A 22,969-nucleotide genomic window follows, 5' to 3' on the forward strand; every position below is an offset into this window, starting at 1 on the left:
AGCGAGGGGTCGGGGTGGGCTTGGGAGAGGGGAGGTGGGCGAGGGCTCCGCGGATCATCTCATTTTACTGTAGACGTATTAGGGGTAGGGGGAGAAAGAGAAAGAAAATGCAGTAGCGGCCCCGGCCCACGTCCTCCCCCGGGCCTGGAATGCCCTCCCTCTGCCCATCCTCCAAGCTAGCTCTCTTCCTCCCTTCAAGGCCCTACTGAGAGCTCACCTCCTCCAGGAGGCCTTCCCAGACTGAGCCCCTTCCTTCCTCTCCCCCTCGCCCCCCTCTCCATCCCCCTCATCTTACCTCCTTCCCTTCCCCACAGCACCTGTATATATGTATATATGTTTGCACATATTTATTACTCTATTTTACTTGTACATATCTATTCTATTTATTTTATTTTGTTAGCATGTTTGGTTTTGTTCTCTGTCTCCCCCTTTTAGACTGTGAGCCCACTGTTGGATAGGGACTGTCTCTATATGTTGCCAACCTGTACTTCCCAAGCGCTTACTACAGTGCTCTGCACACAGTAAGCACTCAATAAATACGATTGATTGATTGATTGATGTATATATGTCTACATATTTATTACTCTATTTATTTATTTATTTTACTTGTACATATCTATTCATTTTATTTTGTTAGTATGTTTGGTTTTGTTCTCTGTCTCCCCCTTTTAGACTGTGAGCCCACTGTTGGGTAGGGACTGTCTCTATATGTTGCCAACTTGTACTTCCCAAGCGCTTAGTACAGTGCTCTGCACACAGTAAGCGCTCAATAAATACGATTGATTGATTGATGTATATATGTCTGTACATATTTATTACTCTATTTTACTTGTACATATCTATTCTATTTTATTTTGTTAGTATGTTTGGTTTTGTTCTCTGTCTCCCCCTTTTAGAATGTGAGCCCACTGTTGGGTAGGGACTGTCTATATGTTGCCAACTTGTACTTCCCAAGCGCTTAGTACAGTGCTCTGCACACAGTAAGCGCTCAATAAATACGATTGATTGATTGATTGAATATACCTTCTTCAAGCAAAATCTTCCTCAAGGGGCCGAGGCTTCCTGGGCTTTCTTTCCCGCCACCTCGGTAGAGTGGACCCTGCCCTGGAAGAAGTTTGGGGGGACGTATTGTCGGTAAAGTGGATCCTGCCCTGGAAGAAGTTTGGGGGGGACGTATTGTCGGTAAAGTCGAAAACTAAACTAAATCAGTGAGGCGCATGGAAACGACTTTCTGTTCGCTTTGGGAGGAACTTTACATCCACTTGCTGTCAATTCATCCAGAGTTCTATTGAGCGCTTACTGGGACCACGAAGAGCCTTGGGGGGTGCGATTAGTACGTAAAAGGTACAAATGCGATCCCTGCCCTCAAAGGAGCTTTCAGTCTAACGAATCAAACGGGGGAGGTGGACACAAGGTTGGATTTTGTACTATGAGGTTGTCCCGTGTTGGGCTGACAGTCTTAATCCCCATTTTACAGATGAGGGAACTGAGCCACAGAGAAGGTCACACAGCAACCCTCTGCAACTTTCCCCACAGCTAGCCCCTCTGCTTGCGTTTGCGAGGTCTGTGCAACCCCTCCCGGGTTTTTTACAGAAAGGAGGAAAATGCACATGGGAAAGTGGCTAGGTAAATATGTGAAATAGTGTGGCTGGTGGCAACAGTGCCCAGGTGAGAGTAGAGAGGGGGTGGTCAGGGAGTGAATCGGGGAACGCCTCCTGGAGGAGGTGGGACTCCAGGAAGACTTTGAAGATGGGGGAACAATGTGGTCTGGTGGATTGGAGGGGAGAAAAAGTTGCGGAGTACAGGGGTTGCGGGAGAGGCATGAACGAGAAGAGGTGAGAGCGGGGGGCGGGTGAGAAGGCAAGCTCGAGGAGGAGCAAAATGCGCGGGCCTGGGACTGACCTGCCCTTTCAGGCTTTCGGCCCCGTTGCTCATCCCTTGGCCTGGGTGGGGGCGTCTGGAAAGGGACAATAATAATAATAATGGCATTTATCATCATCATCAATCGTATTTATTGAGCGCTTACTATGTGCAGAGCACTGTACTAAGCGTTGGGAAGTACAAATTGGCAACATATAGAGACAGTCCCTACCCAACAGTGGGCTCACAGTCTAAAGGGGGTTTATTAAACGCTTTATTAAGCGCTTATTATGTGCAAAGCACTGTTCTAAGCGCTGGGGGAGGTTACAAGGTGATCAGGCTGTACCACGGGGGGCTCACAGTATTTATTACTCTATTTATTTATTTATTTTACTTGTACATTTCTATCCTATTTATTTTATTCTGTTGGTATGTTTGGTTCTGTTCTCTGTCTCCCCCTTTTAGACTGTGAGCCCACTGTTGGGTAGGGACTGTCTCTATGTGTTGCCAATTTGTACTTCCCAAGCGCTTAGTACAGTGCTCTGCACATAGTAAGCGCTCAATAAATACGATTGATTGATTGATTCATCCCCGTTTTACAGATGAGGTCACTGAGGCTCAGAAAAGTGAAGTGACTTGCCCAGAGTCACACAGCTGACAAGTGGAGGAGCCGGGATTTGAACCTCTGACTCCAGAGCCCGGGCTCTTTCCACTGAGCCACGCTGCTTCTCTATACCTTTTCGAGGAGGAAGACGTCTAATATTCTTGCAGAGTGTCTTTTTAAAATTTTTCGGGATTTCTGCGTCGGATGAGTGTCCCGGCTTGTGTTTTCTGAGATGATCACTTCGGCTCCTCCTCCATCTCCCCCTCCCTGGGGATGGGGGCACAACCAGCCGGGCGGAGGGAAGGGGGCGGGGAAGCGCCCCTGTATATATGTATATATGTTTGTACATATTTATTACTCTATTTTACTTGTACATATCTCTTCTGTTTATTTTATTTTGTTAGTATGTTTGGTTTTGTTCTCTGTCTCCCCCTTTTAGACTGTGAGCCCACTGTTGGGTAGGGACTGTCTCTATGTGTTGCCAACTTGTAGTTCCCAAGCGCTTAGTACAGTGCTCTGCACGCAGTAAGCGCTCAATAAATACGATTGATTGATTGATTGATTGAGTTTTCGCCCCCACTGTTGCCATTTCGCCGCTGCCCAGGAGCAAGAGGAGGGAGCGTTCCCCGCTCCCTTCCGGGTCCAACTAGGTGGGGACAGAATTGGGTCCAACCTGACAACTTTGTATCAACCATAGTACTTAGAACAGTGATTGGCATCTAGTAAGCGCTTAATAAATGTTATTATTATTATTATTCCCTACATAAAATGCCCACGTCCCGCCCCCACCCCATCCTTTCCATCCGAGAGGCTTAGAGATTTGCTGGGGACGCTGTAATTACCGGCTCTGTCCTCCTCCTCCTCCTCCTCCTCTTCCCCATCCCGGCTGCAGTCACCGGCGGGGCACGAAGTAGAAGCAAGTAAGTAAGAGAAGCAGCATGGCTTTAGTGGCTAGATCACGGACTTGGAAGTTAGACGTTACAGTTTTAATAATAATAATAATAATGTTGGCATTTGTTAAGCGCTTACTATGTGCAAAGCACTGTTCTGAGCGCTGGGTGGGATACAAAGTGATCAGGTTGTCCCATGTGGGGTTCACAGTCTTAATCCCCATTTTACAGATGAGGTAACTGAGGCTCACAGAAGTTAAGTGACTTGCCCAAGGTCACACAGCAGACATGTGGCGGAGTCGGGATTCGAACCCATGACCTCTGACTCCAAAGCCCGTGCTCTTTCCACTGAGCCACGCTGCTTCTCGTGAGCCCTTCTCGTTAGACTGTGAGCCCACTGTTGGGTAGGGACTGTCTCTATATGTTGCCAACTTGTACTTCCCAAGCGCTTAGTACAGTGCTCTGCACACAGCGCTCAATCAATACGATTGATTGATTGATTAGAAGACGTGGGTTCTAATCCGACCTCCGCCACTTTTCTGCCGTGATCCGGGGCAAATCACTGAACTTCTCTGTGCCTCAATTACTTCATCTGTAAAAGGGGGATTAAGACGGTGAGCCCCACGTGGAACAGCCCGGTTAACTTGTATCTGCCCCAGCGCTTAGAACAGTGGTCGGCACGTAGTAAGCGCTTAACAAATACCGGAATTATTATTATTATTCATTCATTCAGTCGTATTTATTGAGCGCTTACTGTGTGCAGAGCACTGTACTAAGCACTTGGGGAGTACAAATTGGCAACATCATCATCATCAATTGTATTTATTGAGCGCTTACTGTGTGCAGAGCACTGTACTAAGCGCATGGGGAGTACAAATTGGCAACATATAAAGACGGTCCCAACCCAACAACGGGCTTACAGTCTAGAAGGGGGAGCACAAGAGGAGCAAAGCGTGAGGACTGGGATGTTCAAGGAGAGAAGGGTGGTGAGGTAGGAGAGGGCAAGGTGATGGAGAGCTTAAAACCAATAGTGAGGAGTTCTTGTTTGCTATGGAGGTGGATAGACAACCACAGGAGATTTTTGAGGAGGGGGGGTGAAATGTCCTGAGCGCTTCTGTAGGAAGAAAATCTGGGCAGCGGAGTGAAATATGGGCTGAAGTGGGGAGAGGCAGGAGGTGAGGAGAGGTTGGGTTATTATTACCCCAGCCTCACCATACTGCGTGTGTAATAAATCCGCCTCATCTACTTAAATAGGCTCGGGAGGGAGGGAGCTTCTCCCCGCTTCCCAGCCCCTTAGGGGCAAGTCCCCCCCCTTCTTACCTCCTTCCCTTCCCCACAGCACCTGTATATATGTATATATGTTTGTACATATTTATTACTCTATTTTATTTGTACATATCTATTCTATTTATTTTATTTTTTTTTTTGTTAGTATGTTTGGTTTTGTTCTCTGTCTCCCCCTTTTAGACTGTGAGCCCACTGTTGGGTAGGGACCGTCCCTATATGTTGCCAATTTGTGCTTCCCAAGCGCTTAGTACAGTGCTCTGCACATAGTAAGCGCTCAATAAATACGAATGATTGATTGATTGATTGAGGGAGATGAAGGGGCTGAGGATGGGGGTGGCGGGTTGGGCTGCCCGGCCAGCCGGCCACCAGCCCGGGCCGTGGGAGAGGCCTTGGCCCCCTTAATCCCTTCAAAGCCCCCGCCCTAATTCAGAGCCGGGTCTTAGAGGACGGGACCCTCAGGGAGGGCGGCCGGAGGGAGGGCTCCAACGCCGCCACCGTCGGCCCAAGAGTCTCCGCCTTCCTCACCGGGGGGAACAGTTGCAGAAATTAGAAATCCGGGGTTGAGGTGGGGCGCCCCGCCTGCGGGGCCTTTCCCTAATCTCCCTTCCCCCCCACCCCTTTTCAAGATTTCAGTACAGTAATGAACCGCCCATCCTCCCACCCAAATATAGATCAATCAATCAATCAATCGTATTTATTGAGCGCTTACTGTGTGCAGAGCACTGTACTATGCTCTTGGGAAGTACAAGTTGGCAACGTATAGAGACAGTCCCTACCCAACAGTGGGCTCACAGTCTAGAAGGGGGAGACAGAGACCAAAACCAAACATACTAACAAAATAAAATAAATAGAACAGATATGTACAAGTAAAATAAATGGAGTAATAAATATGTACAAACATATATACATATATACAGGTGCTGTGGGGAAAGAGGTAAGATGGGGGGATGGAGAGGGGGACGAGGGGGAGAGGAAGGAAGGGGCTCAGTCTGGGAAGGCCTCCTGGAGGAGGTGAGCTCTCAGTAGGGCCTTGAAGGGAGGAAGAGAGCTAGCTTGGCGGATCATCATCATCATCATCAATCGTATTTATTGAGCGCTTACTGTGTGCAGAGCACTGTACTAAGCGCTTGGGAAGTCCAAGTTGGCAACATATAGAGACGGTCCCTACCCAACAGTGGGCTCATAGTCTAAAAGGGGGAGACAGAGAACAAAACCAAACATACTAACAAAATAAATAAATAGAATAGATATGTACAAGTAAAATAATAAACAGAATAATAAATATGTACAAACATATATACATATATACAGGTGCTGTGGGGAAGGAGGTAAGATGGGGGGATGGAGAGGGGGACGAGGGGGAGAGGAAGGAAGGGGCTCAGTCTGGGAAGGCCTCCTGGAGGAGGTGAGCTCTCAGTAGGGCCTTGAAGGGAGGAAGAGAGCTAGCTTGGCGGATGGGCAGAGGGAGGGCATTCCAGGCCCGGGGGAGGACGTGGGCCGGGGGTCGATGGCGGGACAGGCGAGAACGAGGCACAGTGAGGAGATTAGATAGATAGATAGATGTGTCCATTTTCCCACCAAATGGGCAGAGGGCCTGGGGCTGTGTGCTCTCGGGAGCGGGTGGGGGGAAGGCGCGGGAGTTGAGCAGGTAGGTCCTGCGGGAGGAACGGCCCCTCTCGCCTCCTCTTCCTCTACCTCCCCCCGACTCAAGCAGACCTGTCAGCGCCTTAGACCCCAACGGCGCTCGTTACTAAACGGGGCGGAGGCAGAAGCTGGCAAACTTTTTTTATGGCATTTGGTAAGGGCTTACTACGTGCAAAGCACTGTTCTAAGCGCTGGGGAGGATACAAGGTGATCAGGTTGCCCCTCGTGGGGCTCACAGTCTTCATCCCCATTTTACAGATGAGGTAACTGAGGCCCAGAGAAGTGAAGTGACTTGCCCAAAGTCACACAGCTGACAAGTGGCGGAGCCGGTATTTGAACCCATGACCTCTGACTCCCAAGCCCGTGATCTTTCCACTAAGCCACAGTGCTTCTCAGAGAGGGAGGGTGTTGAGAAAGTTAGTTTGCTTTTCCGGGTGTGGCCAGGAATCTAGTTTGGATTACGGGTTTACAATGAAGTAGGGGGATTGGCTGAAGTTCTATCCTTTCTATTCTATTGCTTTTTTTGGTAGGATGAGGAATGTTTCCCTCCCTCCCACACCCCCCACTAAATATGTTTCTTGAGCCCTTGGAAAGGGGGCTTCCCCGGAGACGTCAGTCTGAGATGCCAACTTTAACTTCTCAGGGCCTGGGAATGGACTCTGAGCAGGGCAGAAGCTTCGCACTTCCCTCGATCCAGATGGCTTAGGCAGTAATGAAAGCCGCCCGGGTTTCTCAGATTAATAAATGGTCATCATCATCATCATCATCAATCGTATTTATTGAGCGCTTACTGTGTGCAGAGCACTGTACTATGCGCTTGGGAAGTCCAAGTTGGCAACGTATAGAGACAGTCCCTACCCAACAGCGGGCTCACAGTCTAAAAGGGGGAGACAGAGAACAAAACCAAACATACTAACAAAATAAAAGAAATAGAATAGATATGTACATAAGTAAAATAAATAGAGTAATAAATATGTACAAACATATATACATATATACAGGTGCTGTGGGGAAGGAGGTAGGATGGGGGGATGGAGAGGGGGACGAGGGGGAGAGGAAGGAAGGGGCTCAGTCTGGGAAGGCCTCCTGGAGGAGGTGAGCTCTCAGTAGGGCCTTGAAGGGAGGAAGAGAGCTAGCTTGGCGGATCATCATCATCATCATCAATCGTATTTATTGAGCGCTTACTGTGTGCAGAGCACTGTACTAAGCGCTTGGGAAGTCCAAGTTGGCAACATATAGAGACAGTCCCTACCCAACAGTGGGCTCACAGTCTAAAAGGGGGAGACAGAGAACAAAACCAAACATACTAACAAAATAAAATGAATAGATATGTACAAGTAAAATACATAAATAGAGTAACAAATATGTACAAACATATATACATACATATATACAGGTGGTCGTCTCTTTTTACTTGCCACGTACTTTTGGATAACAAGGATATAAGGCAGTAATGTTTGTTTGTTTTCCCCCAGTTTCCTTTAACGGGAGTTTTGGTACGGCTTTAGGGACACGGGCAACCGGGTTTGTTTCGGGTGCTTGCAGTTGGTGGGTGGGCGGGGAGTTGTCAGGTTCAATGACAATCATCATCATCATCAATCGTATTTATTGAGCGCTTACTGTGTGCAGAGCACTGTACTAAGCGCTTGGGAAGTACAAATTGGCAACATCTAGAGACAGTCCCTACCCAACAGTGGGCTCACAGTCTAAAAGGGGGAGACAGGGAACAAAACCAAACACACTAACAAAATAAAATAAAATAAACAATCCCCCAGGGAAAGGGTCCAGGCCACCGGTGGGAGGCTTAGAAATTCACCCCCAAGTCCAACCCTGAGCCCCAGGAAATGGTACACATTTCACCGGGCGGACCCCAGGGCCGCCACAAAGGGAAGGCAGGCTAACGACGTTGGTTTGGAATCTCGCTGACCTCGATTTCGGATTAGGGGGAGGGGAAGGAGAGAAATACGAAGTTGGGAAAAGTTTTCCCGTTCTTTCGGGTTCTTGCCTCAGTGCCGCTCAGGTGAACAGGTGAACGTATTCGATGGAGGGGGTGGGAGGGGGTGTGTGTGTTTGTGTGTGTGTGTGTGTTCCCCCGCCCACCCCCGTCACTAAAGTAAAGCACCGGAATCCGGAGGCAGATTTCTCTGAAGATAACAAAGACACATTGTCACTTTAGGCCCTGCCTCTGCTACAAATCCTTAATTGCCAGTAAGGTTTGGAGGAGGAGAGAGGGGAAAGAGGGGAGGGCGGGGGGGGGGGGGGAATCCAGTGTCTCCAGCATCCCGTGCGAGGGTCTCCAGGCGGCGAGGGCCCCTTTGATCAGGAAAATCCAATTATTTGTGTATATACATTTCCCACACAGTGATTACTTCATTAATTGTCCCGCCTTCATCTCCTCCCTCCCCGTCCCCCCTAATAATCAGCCCTTTTATCCAGCCCAACAAACACACCCTGGGAGCTCTGGGGATTCAAAGGATTCGCTTTCGCTTCTGAAAGAGCCGCTCTTCTTTGATGATTGGGTAGCGGCAAACTTCAAAGCCATAAATCTTCCCTGTGACTGGCTGGCGGGCCGGCAAAGGCCTTATCAAATTCTTGGAGGTGAGCCCGGAGCGCTCAGACGGGCGGCGGGCAGCGCCAGGGGCCGGGCCGGGCCGGGCCGGGGGAAGAAGCTGGGCTGCTCCTCGTCCTGTCCCTGGTCCCTCCATGCCTCCGTGTGGCCCCTCACTCGTCCCCTCGCCCCGCGGGGCCCAGTAACCATGGCCGCGGTGGCCGTCCTCCGCAACGACACCCTCCAGGCTTTCCTCCAGGTGAGCGCCCGGGGGCTGGGAGGGGAGAAGGGGCAGAAGGCCTAAGGAGGGACCTCTCTACCCACTCAATCGATTTATTGAGCGCTTACATAACCGCAGAGGGCCCGGTTGGGGCGCCCGCCGTCCGGTCCTGCCAGTCATAATAATAATTTTGGTATTTGTGAAGCGCTTACTGTGTGCAAGGCCCTGTTCTAAGCGCTGGGGGAGGCTACGGGGTGAGCAGGGTGTCCCGTGTGGGGCTGACAATCTTAATCCCCATTTTACAGGTGAGGGAACTGGGGCACGGAGAAGTTAAGTGACTTGCCCAAAGTCACACAGCCGTCCTTTCGAGGGGGCCACCGGGCTTGGCTAAATTTTCCGCGGTGGGGGTAGGCAGGCAAAGAGACGTGGCTGCAGGGGAGGGGTAACCGAGGGCAGAATTAGGGTCCCCCGCGGGTCCCCCGCCCTCCCTCTCTTTCTCTCTCTCTCTCTCTGTGTCCCGGGCGGGGAGCCTGGACCAGGCCAAGTGAGACCGGCTGGTCTGGGGCGCCCCCATCTTACCTCCTTCCCTTCCCCACACCACCTGTATATATGTTTGTGCATATTTATTACTCTATTTATTTTACTTGTACAGAACTATTGTTTATTTTGTTTTGTTACTATGTTTGGCTTTGTTCTCTGTCTCCCCCTTTTAGACTGTGAGCCCACTCTTTTAGGCTGTGAGTGTTGGGTAGGGACTGTCTCTATAAGTTGCCAACTTGTACTTCCCAAGTGCTTAGTACAGTGCTCGGCACACAGTACGCCCTCAATAAAAACGATTGATTGATTGATTGTTGGGTAGGGACTGTCTCTATATGTTGCCAACTTGTACTTCCCAAGTGCTTAGTACAGTGCTCGGCACACAGTAAGCGCTCAATAAAAACGATTGCTTGATTGATTGATTGATTGATTGTTGTCCTCCTTTAAGACTGTGAGCCCACTCTTTTAGGCTGTGAGTGTTGGCTAGGGACTGTCTCTATATGTTGCCAACTTGTACTTCCCAAGCGCTTAGTACAGTGCTCGGCACACAGTACGCGCTCAATAAAAACGATTGATTGATTGATTGTTGGGTAGGGACCGTCTCTATATGTTGCCAACTTGTACTTCCCAAGCGCGTAGTACAGTGCTCTGCACACAGTAAGCACTCAATAAAACGATTGATTGAGTGATTGATTGTTGGGTAGGGACTGTCTCTATATGTTGCCAACTTGTACTTCCCAAGCGCTCTGCACACAGTACGCGCTCAATAAATACGATTGATTACGGAGGGAAGAAACTTTCACCTTCCTCTCTCCTCCCACTTGTCCACTTTTCCTTGTCGCCCACCCCACCCTCCCTTCCGTCTCCCGAAGGACCAACTGTATTTTGTTAGTACGTTTGGTTCTGTTCTCTGTCTCCCCCTTTTAGACTGTGAGCCCACCGTTGGGTAGGGACCGTCTCTAGATGTTGCCGACTTGGACTTCCCAAGCGCTTAGCCCAGTGCTCTGCACACAGTAGGCGCTCAATAAATACGATTGATTGATTGATTGATTGGCAAGGGCCGCGCTTTCCGCTCCTTCTTACTACAGCCACCCAAACCCCGCCGGCGGTTGGGGCCGCAAGTGGGTGCGGGACTCCCGCGGGGAGGAGGGGACGGAGTCCGGGGCGGGGGGCCGTGGCTAACCCTTTGTCCGCTGTCGCCCCATCGTCCCGCGCAGGACCGCACCCCCAGCGCCTCTCCGGACCCGGTGAAGCCCTCGCCCCTGGCGCTGCTGGCCGCCACCTGTAGCCGGGTCGGCCAACCGGGGGCCGCGGCCCCTGCGGATTTCCTGCAGGTGCCCTACGACCCGGCCCTCGGCTCGCCCTCCAGGATCTTCCACCCGTGGACCACCGACATGCCGGCTCAGTCGCCCGGGGGGCTCCCACCGCCCGGCCTGGGGTTGACCCCGCAGAAGAGCCACCTGCAGCCGTCCTTCGGGCCGGCCCACGAGCTGCCCCTGACACCACCGGCGGATCCCACCTACCCCTACGACTTCTCTCCGGTCAAGATGCTGCCCTCGCCCATGGCCGGTTGCCCGCCCAACTACGTGCCCTACGGTGGGCAGGCCGCCTTGCCCCCGGGCTACTCCAACCTGCCCCCGGGCCCCCAGCTGGGCCCGGCCACCGAGGACCTGCCCTGGTGGAGCATGGGGCCCGGGCAAGCGCGCTTCCCCGCCCTACAACGCGGCCTGGTGCTGGGCCCCTCGGAGCTGGCACCGTACCAGAGCCAAATCGCCGCCCTGCTGCAGCACAACAAGGCCCCGTTGGCGGCCAGGAGGTGCCGCCGCTGCCGCTGCCCCAACTGCCAGGCGGCGGGCGGCGGAGCCGCCAGGCCCGACCTCGAGTCGGGCAAGAAGAGGCAGCACGTGTGCCACATCCCCGGCTGCGCCAAGGTCTACGGCAAGACTTCGCACCTCAAGGCCCACCTGCGCTGGCACACGGGCGAGCGCCCCTTCGTCTGCACCTGGCTCTTCTGCGGCAAGAGCTTCACCCGCTCCGACGAGCTGCAGCGGCACCTGCGGACCCACACGGGCGAGAAGCGCTTCGCCTGCCCCGACTGCGGCAAGCGCTTCATGCGCAGCGACCACCTGGCCAAGCACGTCAAGACCCACCAGAACAAGAAGCTCAAGGCCGCGGAGGCGGGGGTCAAGCGCGAGGACCCCCGGGACCTGTGACCATCCGCCCACCCCCAGGACCCCCCTCCCCCGGGGACTCAAGACCGGTCCGGGGGACGAGCCCATCGGCGGCTCCCTGCGGGATCAGGGGGGCCTGGACCCCTTCCCTCCTCCGCCCCGCGAAGCAGTCGCGCCACGGGACCGGACTTTGTGTGTACAGGTTATTTAATACTTCGGGTGAGGTGAAATCGGGGTGGGGGGTTCGTGTTTTCTTGTGTCCTTAGCGTCGTGCGGGGGCTCCAGCGTGAGCCGTCTCTGTAAAGCGACCTGCGACCGTTCCAATAAATGCGTTGCCACCGGGGTCACCTCGGGAAGATCCCCGCGCCCCTCCTGCTCAGGTCCTTGCTGCCTTCGGAAGCCTCCACGAAGCGGTCCGGCTGGCGGGCCGCTCAGGGGCAAAGGGGCAGCAGGCCACGGCCCCTCATGGGAGGCTGCCCAAAGGGGCTCCTGGCCGAGGTAGGGGGGAGCTTACCCTCCAGGGAGGGTCCAGCTTGGCACCCTGGTGTTTAGACCTAAGAGCACATGGGGAGCTGAGTTGTGTCCCCCCGAGCCGTGCCCGGGAATCGCGGGCCACCAAGGCGCACGGCCTCCTGTTCTCCAAGCCGGGATCCTGCCTGTCCTGATAATCCGGCCCAAGACTACCAGGAGCCACACCACAAACGGGCAGAGCGTTTGCGGAAAACGCCAGAAGACGTTTGGGGGTCCCTCGGTGAGGGAAGGGGGAATGCCAAGAGGAGGTTGCACAGTCCAGCAGAGGCCCGACAGTGAAGAAAGAGGGAGATCCCCACTGGGCAGCGCTCAACCAAGTTTAAACTGCGGAAAGACCTCCATCTGGGTTTGGCTTTTTGTTTTGTTGCGCTTCTGGGCGGCAAAGGGCACGTTTTCGTTTTTAATTTCCGTTCTAGCTTGAACACCTAGGGTAAATCTGAGAAGCATACTGTTGTAGTCACATTGCGTCGCCTCTTTGGAAGCTCTAGGCCCGTTTACATCTCGGTGATTTTTCCAACCCTAAATGGACTAGTGCTTCCTCTTGGAGTACACAACGCAAATATCCGTGATAGGCGTTCTCCTCACATCTTGGAAAAGTGGCAAAGGGGTACTTGCACGGACTGCTTTGAATTTTTCTGAAACTTTTGAAAAGCACTTCCAGGGGTATGCACTGTTCTTGAAGTTGAGCTTCCATTCTTAACTGCCTACTTGACATATTTTCCCTTTCTGAATAGGCATTTGAGTGGATCCTAGAATTTAGAAGGGGTGCATTCATTCATTCAATCGTATTAATTGGGTGCTTACTGTGTGCAGAGCACTGTACTAAGCGCTTGGGAAGTACAAGTTGGCAACATATAGAGACGGTCCCTACCCAACAGCGGGTTCACAGTCTAGAAGGGGGAGGCAGACAACAAAACAAAACATATTAACAAAATTAAATAGAATAAATATGTATGAGTAAAATAAAGAGAGTAATAAATATGTACATACATATATACATATATACAGGTGCTGTGGGGAGGGGATGGAGGTAAGGTGGGAAGGAGGGGGCTCAGTCTGGGAAGGCCTCCTGAAGGAGGTGAGCTCTCAGTAGGGCTTTGAAGGGAACCTAAGGTGCACTAAGGAACTCTAAGGTGCAACTCCTCACCTTAGAGATCAAAAATAAATAAAAACCAAGTTACTTGAATAAGAGATAAACACAAAAGGAGTTAAAATAATACATTGCTAGGGGATGGTAAATGTCAAATTTTACCTTGGGCATGGCATCTGAAAAGTCAATTTAGGGGAAGTAAGTCGATTAGAAACCCAGTGCGGGGTTTAACTGGCTTTCATAGACTATTGATACCTGCAGTTAATTATGAAATGCTTAATCAAAGTAAATGAAGTGCCATTGTGAGAGTTAATAATCACTGAATGAAGATAGTCATACTGAAAGTCAACCATGCCAGTAAACCATGATTCTCAAAAGTTATCAGAACTTTGACAGACTTACTGAGAAATCCATCAATACGATTAGCCTTTAAACTACTTATATGCTCCTAAGAAGTATAACACTATAGTTAGCATATGAGTCAAAACTGTTTTGTGAATAATGCAGTTAATGAGAGTTTTTCCTTTCAGACATCCTGGAAGATCTCCCAGAACCATTTCGTTTATAATAAAAGTGCTATAATCCTGATTCCTAAAATGATTTTATTAAGAACTGTTAAATAGGTCAGTTCTCTGAAGTAAGCTATTTTCAAGGATGATACTTATTTTAAACGTTAAGTATTCATAAAGTATTAAAATTAAACATTTGAAAGTAAAGAGTTCAGTGAAGGAGACCACGGTAAATTGAATGACTTGAATGACCAGAAAAACTACAGCCCATTTCAGAAGCAGGGAAAGGTGATGCTGGTAGATGAGGAAATAGAGGAAAATAGCAGGGTTTTGTTTTTGTTTTTTAATCTTTCATTTGAAGTAGAAGAACTAACCACAGTCGCAAAATTATTTTGTCTACAGCAATTTCAGAAAAGGTGACTTCTACTTTTAGGACATTGAGGTCTACTATTATCAGTTGCTAGAGGATAATGGTCTTCTTTCCAGGTAACAGGCTCAAGATACAGCTTCCTTGTAATTTACGTAGCTAGATGGATATTTGCAAAAGAGGGTACAGGTATTTGGTTCTATTGGCTTTTTTCAGTTGTCTTGAGATAACTTGGCAGACAGAGTTTCTTACTGAAGTCTGCAGATATCTGTATTCCAATTGGTGTAAAGAATTTATTTTTTTGAATGCCTCAGCCAACCGGAGAAAAGAAAATGGTTCTTTATCATTCCATTGCTTTTTTTTCCTAGAGAAGTTTGAATTTTTATAACTGAGGAAAAGCCTCCTGGTAAATGCTTAATAATAGAATCAATTCTAAACATTTGGCCAAAGCAAGAATGGATGAGATTTGGGAATGTAGGTGGTTGAGAGGAAATCATTTTTTTTTATGGGACCCTCAGGATATTTGGAAGTATGTCATCAATGCACAACTAGTGTGCAAATAATGAACAGGTACTAATGGAGGATAAATAGTCCTATGTCAGAACATATAATTAAATTGAAAGGAAAAGAAATTTGAAAACAGGCAACTCTTGAATTAAAGTATAGCTGGTGAAAGTTTTGGTAACTTTTTCAACATTAAACAATGTTCCAGGATATAATAGTTTCAAACAATAATTAAATGTGATTGATTGATCGCGTGTTATTGCTTAGAAAAATTGACTTGATATTAGCATCATTAATTGTGAATCTGTTATAAAAGCAAGTTTAAATCTGGGATTTAGCAGACTGATAACGGGTTGTACAGTTGTTTTACTAAAGAGGCACATTTCTGTAAAAGCGGTAACATTCTTAAAATTTAGGGATTTTTGTCTAGATTATACATCTAAGTAGAAAAAGGATTCTGGTGAGTTTTGCCATGCAAACTGGCAATGTCACTAGACTAGCCATCAATTTTAAAAGATAATGTTTCATTTCATAATAATAATAATAATAATGGTATTTGTTAAGCACTTACTGTGTGCAAAGCACTGTTCTGAGCACTGGGGTAGATAGAAGGTGATCAGGGTTGTCCCACATGGGGCTCACAGTCTTATCCCCATTTTACAGATGAGGGAACCGAGGCAGAGAGAAGTGAAGTGACTTGCCCAGAGTCACACAGCTGACAAGTGGCGGAGCTGGGATTAGAACCCACGACCTCTGACTCCCAAGCCCGGCCTCTTTCCACTAAGCCGTTATTGTATTATATTCTGAACAGGAATAGCCCATTGAAGTTCAGATCATTTTCTAATTGGATTCACAGTGCTTATTAAAATTAAGGTAAAAGCTATACGTTTCAAAAATTCAACCTTACCATGCTTGAAGTAGATAGAATATTTAAAATAGTGAAACCGGCACAATATGCAGTGTATTTCCCCAAAACTAGTCTTTTTGGCTATCAGTTCGGTATTAGGTTTTAAATATCAAACACCGGAATTTTGAGCCCATGTGGTTACTTGAAAGAACTAACCATCCTATGTTCCCTGCCTATTTCTGTGGAAACCACTGTAATGTGAAACTCCTAATTTTACAACTCAGATGTAGCACAAAGCTGAACTACAATTTAGGTTGGGAGGATCATCTCCCCAGGATTATTACTCTGGACTCATTGCATCCAGTGAGAGTTTTGGATGCAGAAAGATATTAAGCCAGACTTAAACATGAGACCTTTGTTTAGTGCGTTTCATTACAGTTCACTGTGGTTTTAAATTGAAAGTAGATGAAAGCAAGATAACTGTTAGGAAATGGGACTTGCCTGATTAAGTATAGTTTTAAAATGGGGGAGAAAGAGTAGGGGTTATTAACCCCGCAAAGAGGATATGTTTGGTGACTTTTGATAACACAGAAAAATAGGCCAATGAAATTTTAAAGAAAAACATGGAGAGTAAATGAATGCTTGTGGATAGTGTGCCATATATTTTAACCCCCTCATGATTCCTGTGTATATTTGGCCATTGATCCCAGTGGGGCATTTTTGCCTAGAATATTAATCAACTAACTTCTTATCCACGAAGAAAGTGCCTTATTTTCTTCTTAAGAGTTCTGTCCCACTCAATATGACTTCCCTTTAAATTAGCGTTTAAATGAAGCGGGTACATTGCCATTCATGGCACTTCTGCTGATTATTTCAAGGATGGGCAAATCTCCTGAATCTTAGAGCCACAAATGTAGTCCTCTACTCATCCAGAGTGGTAATGATAAATGTGAAGTTTGTTTTGAACAGACCAATGTACAAAACAATTTGGGTTTGATTTTTTTTTTTCAGGTTCCTACAGTTCACAGTAATTTTTCCCTCACCTACCTATCACTAATCGGATCATTGCAATGCTGATTGCTTATGTCATAACCTGTGTTTGAGCAGGGAGGTAGTGTCACGTACTTTTCATGATGACAACTTGATGGCTTCACTTATTAGACACCATGAACATTTTCTCCCTAGTGTCTTTAGTGATTACGCTGAAACATAATCCCAATGGAGAATTTCACACTTGAGCATAATCGTTCCAGACAGGCTTCAATTTACGCATCCCAACGTCAGTAGTTACCTTTATTAAATTTTGTGCATAAACTACAACCACTTCTAAGTCTACAATGAAGAGGAAGTTTGCATTCGATAGTAAAGCTCATGTTAAATGTCATTAATCTAATTCCTTTTAAAGGCAGTAAGGTATAATCATTAATTATAAATGTGTTCGTCTGAATTCTGACATCAAAGGTATGTTGAGGAATTATGGACACTTGAAAGACAGTAATGGGTCATAACTGAAGAGACAAGTTGGGTAGGGACCGGCTCTATATGTTGCCGACTTGTACTTCCCAAGTGCTTAGTACAGTGCTCTGCACACAGTAAGTGCTCAATAAATATGATTGAATGATAGAGGGGAGATAGATTTTAATTGCAAAAGCGCCCCACAGACTTAATGAACCTGCAGATTTAGCTTTTCTTTAAAAAATGGGGATGGAAGTTTCAACAAACTTGAAAAGGGAATGCTTAACAATTCGTTTGAATTCCTTAGACTGCTGTACTTGATTAAAACTTTTCTCTTTCCATCCCCTTATTCAGCTCATGCTTAATCCTACAATGAAGTTTGTGTCTTCCGTCAATAGTATTTATAGAGAGTGCTTACTATGTGCAGAGCACTATACTAAGCACTTGGGAGAGAACAGAATTAGCAGACATGCTCCCTGCCAGTCTAAAGGACAAGCTTACAGTCTAGAGGTTGTCAGTAGCATCCCAGCCTGTGGCCAATAAAGTGAATCAATCAATCAATCATATTTATTGAGCACTTACTGTGTGCAGAGCACTGTACTAAGCGCTTGGGAAGTACAAGTTGGCAACATATAGAGACAGTTCCTACCCAACAGTGGGCTCACAGCCTAAAAGGGGGAATAAATGCCATATCCTCAGCATTTTGATGGTAAGACAGGCTGATGCCAGAGTTCGGAGAAACAGAGGGAATGAGTTTTTTGGTTTGGTTTGGTTTGGTGGTATTTAGTAAGCACTTCCTATGTTCCAGGCACTGTATTAAGCGCTGGAGTAGATTCAAGATAATCAGGTTGGACACAGTCCACATCCCACATGGGGCTCAGTCTTAATCCCCATTTTGCAAATGAGGTAACTGAGGTACAGTAATGGAGAAACAGAGGGAATGGGGTTTTTTATGTTATTTATTATGTGCCGGGCACTATATTAAGTGCTGGGGTATATACAAGGTTGGACCCAGTCCATGTCCTACATGGGGCTCACGTGCTTAATCCCCATTTTACAGATGATGTAACTGAGGCCCAGAGAAGCGAAGTGACTTACCCAAGGTCACACAGCAGACAAACAGCAGAGTCAGGATTAGAACCCAGGTCCTTCTGATTCCCAGGCCCGGGCTGTATCCACTAAGCCGCACAGTTCTCAAGGGAAGATTCTCCTCTCAGCAGTCACAGAGGATGCTTGACGGTGGCTCGGCCAAGGATCCTGGGCTCCTGCCAGCTTCTGAATAGACAAGTAAGTCCAACACCTTCGGTCAAACCTGGCTGTGCTTCAGTGGAGGGACAGGATGAGGGTAAGGGAAATGGGCTGCAGCAAAAAATCTCTCAAACTCAAAGGGTCTTGTCAAGTGGCCAGACATGAAAGAACAATGAGGGATGGTGTGGGAGATATAATAAGAAATTTTTAATGATATGTATTTCTTTTCAAATTGAGGTGGCACTGTCTCCCAGCAGGAAACCAAAGACTGAAGTAGAAAATAATTGTTTACCTATCAAAGACAAGATCTACTCCATACCTCCAGGCTTTTAAAAACCTTTTTAGGGATTTTATAAGACTCAGGGGCAGCAAGGTAACAAATACTAACTTTGTAAAGTAGCACCATTGGTGAAGGATTGTTCTAGTTCATCCTTTCAAAATTACAAATACATCTTAGTGAATATTTAGGTGAAATTTTTCAAAACGGAAGAATTAGTTTGGTTTTTCCAAAATACGAAGAAAATCTTCTTGTGCATGCAAATGCAAGCACCTTAATAGAGAAGCAGCGTGGCTCAGTGGGAAGAGCTCGGCCTTTGGAGTCAGAGGTTATGGGTTCAAATCCCAGCTCTGCCAATTGTCAGCTGTGTGACTTTGGGCAAGTCACTTAACTTCTCTGTGCCTCAGTTACCTCATCTGTAAAATGGGGATTAAGACTGTGAGCCCCCTGTGGGACAACCTGATCACCTTGTAATCTCTCCAGCACTTAGAACAGTGCTTTGCACATAGTAAATGCTTAATAAATGCCATTATTATTATATTATTATTATAATAGCAGAATGAACAGGATGATTGAGATTATTTGGCAAAATTGACAAATGTCAATTCCTAAGTACTTGGATAACTTGATAAAGAAACAGCTGGAAAATATGGACTATGTTGGGATGCTTGGGCTATGAATAAGTAGGCAGTATCAGTCCTGGGTAATTCTGGATGGGTCTCTAGAGCTCAAATCCAGGGGAGGGTTGAGCAATTAATCAAGTTATTCTTGTGTGTTTACAGTGTGCACAGCACTGTAGTAAGCCCTTGGGAGAGTACAGTGCAACAGTTGGTAGACATGTTCCCTGCTCACCAGGAGTTTTTAGTCTGGAGGGTGAGAAAGACATTTGAAATAAATTATGGATATGTACATAAGTGCTGTGGGACTGAGGGTGAATCTCAAGTGCTTAAAGGGTACAAATGCAAGAACATAGGCAATGCAGAAGGGAGAGGGAGTAGGGGAAATAAGGACTTAGTCGGGAAGGGCTCATGGAGGAGATAATAATAATAATGGTATTTGTTAAGCACTTACTATATGCAAAGCACTGTTCTAAGCGCTGGGGTGGATACAAGGTGATCAGGTTGTCCCACGGGCTCACAATCTTAATCCTCATTTTACAGATGAGGTAACAGGCACAGAAAAGTTAAGTGGTTTGCCCAAGGTCACACAGCTGACAAGTGGCAGAGTCGGGATTTGAACCCATGACCTCTGACTCCCAAGCCCATGCTCTTTCCACTGAGCCACGCTGCTTCTCTAAGATTAAGATGTGATCTTAATAAGGCTCTGAAGGTGGGGAGAGAGGTGGTCTGTTATATGTGAAGCCAAAGGAAGTTTCAGGCCAGAAGGAGGAAGGTACAGGGGGTCAGCAGAAAGATTTTCTTTATGTACTCAACCCAACGAGGTGTTTCAGGTCTCAGAGTGGATTTTTTTTGCCCTGAATTGGGATAACTATGTAGACTAAATCAGGTAATTAGTCCTCTACTTCACATGGGTTGTAAAGATCCAGCCATTTTATTAAGTCTGAAGCAGCACCAATTCATACAGATCACACACGGACCGAAAAAGCAACCCCTGAACTTCGCTCAGTTGTATTTATTGAGTATTTACTGTGTGCAGAGCACTGTACTAGGCACTTAGGAGAGTACAATATAACAATAGACACATTCCCTGCCCACAATGAGCTCACATGCTAGAGGTGAAGTGCTATACCTGTCTTGTGTAACTAATTTTGCCAATATTTTTCTCACAGGAAAACTCTGACTCTTCATGAACCGACCACTGCAAATCATTCATCACTCATGCAATGACCTCACTGATTTCTGAAGAGCCTCAGAGGGTCTTCCATGAGGGTTTATTATGTTCCCCAAACCCTCAGAGACTCCCAAAATAGGAACCATTGTATCTAAAATGCTCCAAATCAGACTGTAAATCAAACTAATCCTCCAAATGACAGTGGAGTTTCTCAGGGAAGACATTGACCCCTTTCTGTTAGAATTATAGTGAGGCCATTTAAAATATAAAAATGTAGGATGTAGTAGAACAGTATTATTAGTAGTAGTAATAATGGGATTGTTACAGGTATAGTGGTATTTATTTAGAACCTGTTTTTGTGCAATGAAATAGGTGCTGGGTCAACTAACAATATTTAAAATTCTAGATCAGTTCTCCCATTCATACTGAGGATTGTGTACTCCTTTGGGTTAGAAGAAAGAAGAGCCTACTTTAAGTCTGCCCCAAAGGAGTAAAACAATTTCACCTGCTACCTTACTACACACCAGCGTGTTGTCAGTAAATCCAAGCACATAATACGAAGAACCTTTCCAAAACAGATCCCAAAGTATTTATGAGGAACATTTACTAGTGGAAAAATTAACCTCCCTGGAAAGTAAAATTATTTGCCTCCCACCCATCAGTGGATCCTGTGATAGAAGGAAGCTGCTGACTTCCTTTAGTTCCCATTCCGAATGGGAATTCTCCTGAAAAAGAGCCCTTCTTTGCTTTTGTATTATGCAAATCATTGTGTGAACAATTATCCTCGTAAAGCATTTGACACCAACAGATGCTTTGAATTTTCAGTGATAAATCACACATATACTTTTATATATTAATTAATGAAATCTCCCCCTTGAAGTGTAACAGATACTAAGCAACATCTGTTTTCTGAAAAAGATTACTCAGCTAACTGAGCCATCCGACTTTCTGGTGCTGTTGAAATGATTGAATAATTATGCAACAGGGCCTGCACAAATTTCTGAACTTGGTGCCAAAACATAAGAAATTTTTCATTTCCCTAAAGCACCCAATAGACACTTGATGACTTTCAGGCTTAACTTCCTCTTGCTGACACTCAGTCCCTCACCTCTCCTAGTGATGATATCATATGCCAAGCGCTGTGCTAAGTCCTGGACTAGATTCAAGACAATCAGGTTGGGCAATCCTTGTCCCAGATGGGGTTCAGAATCTAAAACCACCACTTGCCTGCTATGTGACCATAGGCAAGTCACTTCATTTCTCTGTGCCCCTGTTACCTCTTCTGTAACATGGGGATTGAGATTGTGAGCCCCAGGTGGGACAGGGTCTCTGTCAACCTGATTAGCTTGTATTTACCTCAATGTTTGGTACAAGTGCCTGGCACACAGTAAGCATTTTAACAAATACCATAAAAAAAAGAAAAGGGGGTGAAGAGCAAATATCTTCTCCCCATTTTACCAATGAAGTGCAAAGAAGTTAAGTGACTGGCCAAAGATCTCACAGCTTGCAAGCGGTGAAGCTGGGACTCCATGGGAAGGATATAGCATCATCCCTCAGTCTGCATTTACTATGTGCTAGTATTGTATTAACAACTTGGAAACACGCAATAGATTATTCTGACCTTGATGAGATTGGTGACTGAGGGGCAGGGGGAAGGGAAGGGTGCAGGTTGTTAGTATCTGACCTGATTTGATTAAATTATTGATTGTCCCTAGGAGTGTGGGCCAGGGATCACAATTAATTGAATATAGATACCCCGAACAGTGCCTTACTGCATTGATTAATTTCAGTCAATCAGTAGTGTTTGTGGAGCCCTTACTGGGTGCAGAACACTGAACTAAGCACCTGGGAGAGTACAATACAACAAAGTTGGTAGACACATACCCTGCCTAATTTCGCTCTTTCTGCTAAAATATATTTTCCAAAAACTTTTAAAAATTAGAAAAATGGATTTATTGGAGCTTTCCCTCCTCTTTCTGCCTCCACCCACTCTCTGACAGAGGTAGCAACTTGCAGGTAAGAAAAGAAGAAAGAGACAAGAAGCCTGGATAAATCACACATTGGATGCCTTCAATCAATCCAGCAGTGGTATTTATTGAATCCTTACTTTGTGTTACACTACAGTACGTTAAGCACTACACTAAGAGCTTGTGAGAGTGCAATACATTAGACAAGATTTCTGTCCTTGAAAGGGGAGAGACATAAAGTAATTAAAGGTAAGGGAAGCTGATGGGTATAAAGGTATGCACATTAATTCTGCAGGGGTAGAAATAGCCGTATGGCCTCATGCATGTCTTATGCAGTAGGAAGGGAAAATGGGATCAGGGAGGATAAGAAATTAGCCAACGAAGGCCTTTTAGTAGTGTCTTGAAGATGGGGAGAGTGCTGGTCTGCCATATGTGAAGGGGGAGGGAGTTCCAGACAGGAGGGAGTGTGTGATTAAGGGATTGGAGGTGAGGGAGACAAGAGTGAGGCACAATAAGGTACCTGCCTGTTCATGATCAAAAGTTGGGTTAAAGTTATTTCTTTGAGACACCCCAGGAGAACAATCACCTTGAATAAGGTGACTAAAGGACTATGCTGTATCTG

The 22,969-nt window shown here is 46.8% G+C and overlaps 1 protein-coding gene across 1 annotated transcript; it reads left to right on the plus strand.

Annotated features, from left to right (window-relative positions):
* The first annotated feature begins 8,940 nt into the window (after positions 1 to 8,940).
* SP5 (Sp5 transcription factor) lies at positions 8,941 to 11,880 on the plus strand. The gene is made up of 2 exons (XM_038751209.1): positions 8,941 to 9,092; positions 10,808 to 11,880. Exons 1-2 carry the CDS (start codon positions 9,042 to 9,044, stop codon positions 11,801 to 11,803), a joined length of 1,047 nt encoding a protein of 348 aa, XP_038607137.1. The 5' UTR covers positions 8,941 to 9,041; the 3' UTR covers positions 11,804 to 11,880.
* The last annotated feature ends 11,089 nt before the right edge of the window (positions 11,881 to 22,969 follow it).

This window comes from Tachyglossus aculeatus, chromosome 9 (assembly GCF_015852505.1).
Source record: "Tachyglossus aculeatus isolate mTacAcu1 chromosome 9, mTacAcu1.pri, whole genome shotgun sequence".
Classification (NCBI taxonomy): Eukaryota; Metazoa; Chordata; class Mammalia; order Monotremata; family Tachyglossidae; genus Tachyglossus; species Tachyglossus aculeatus.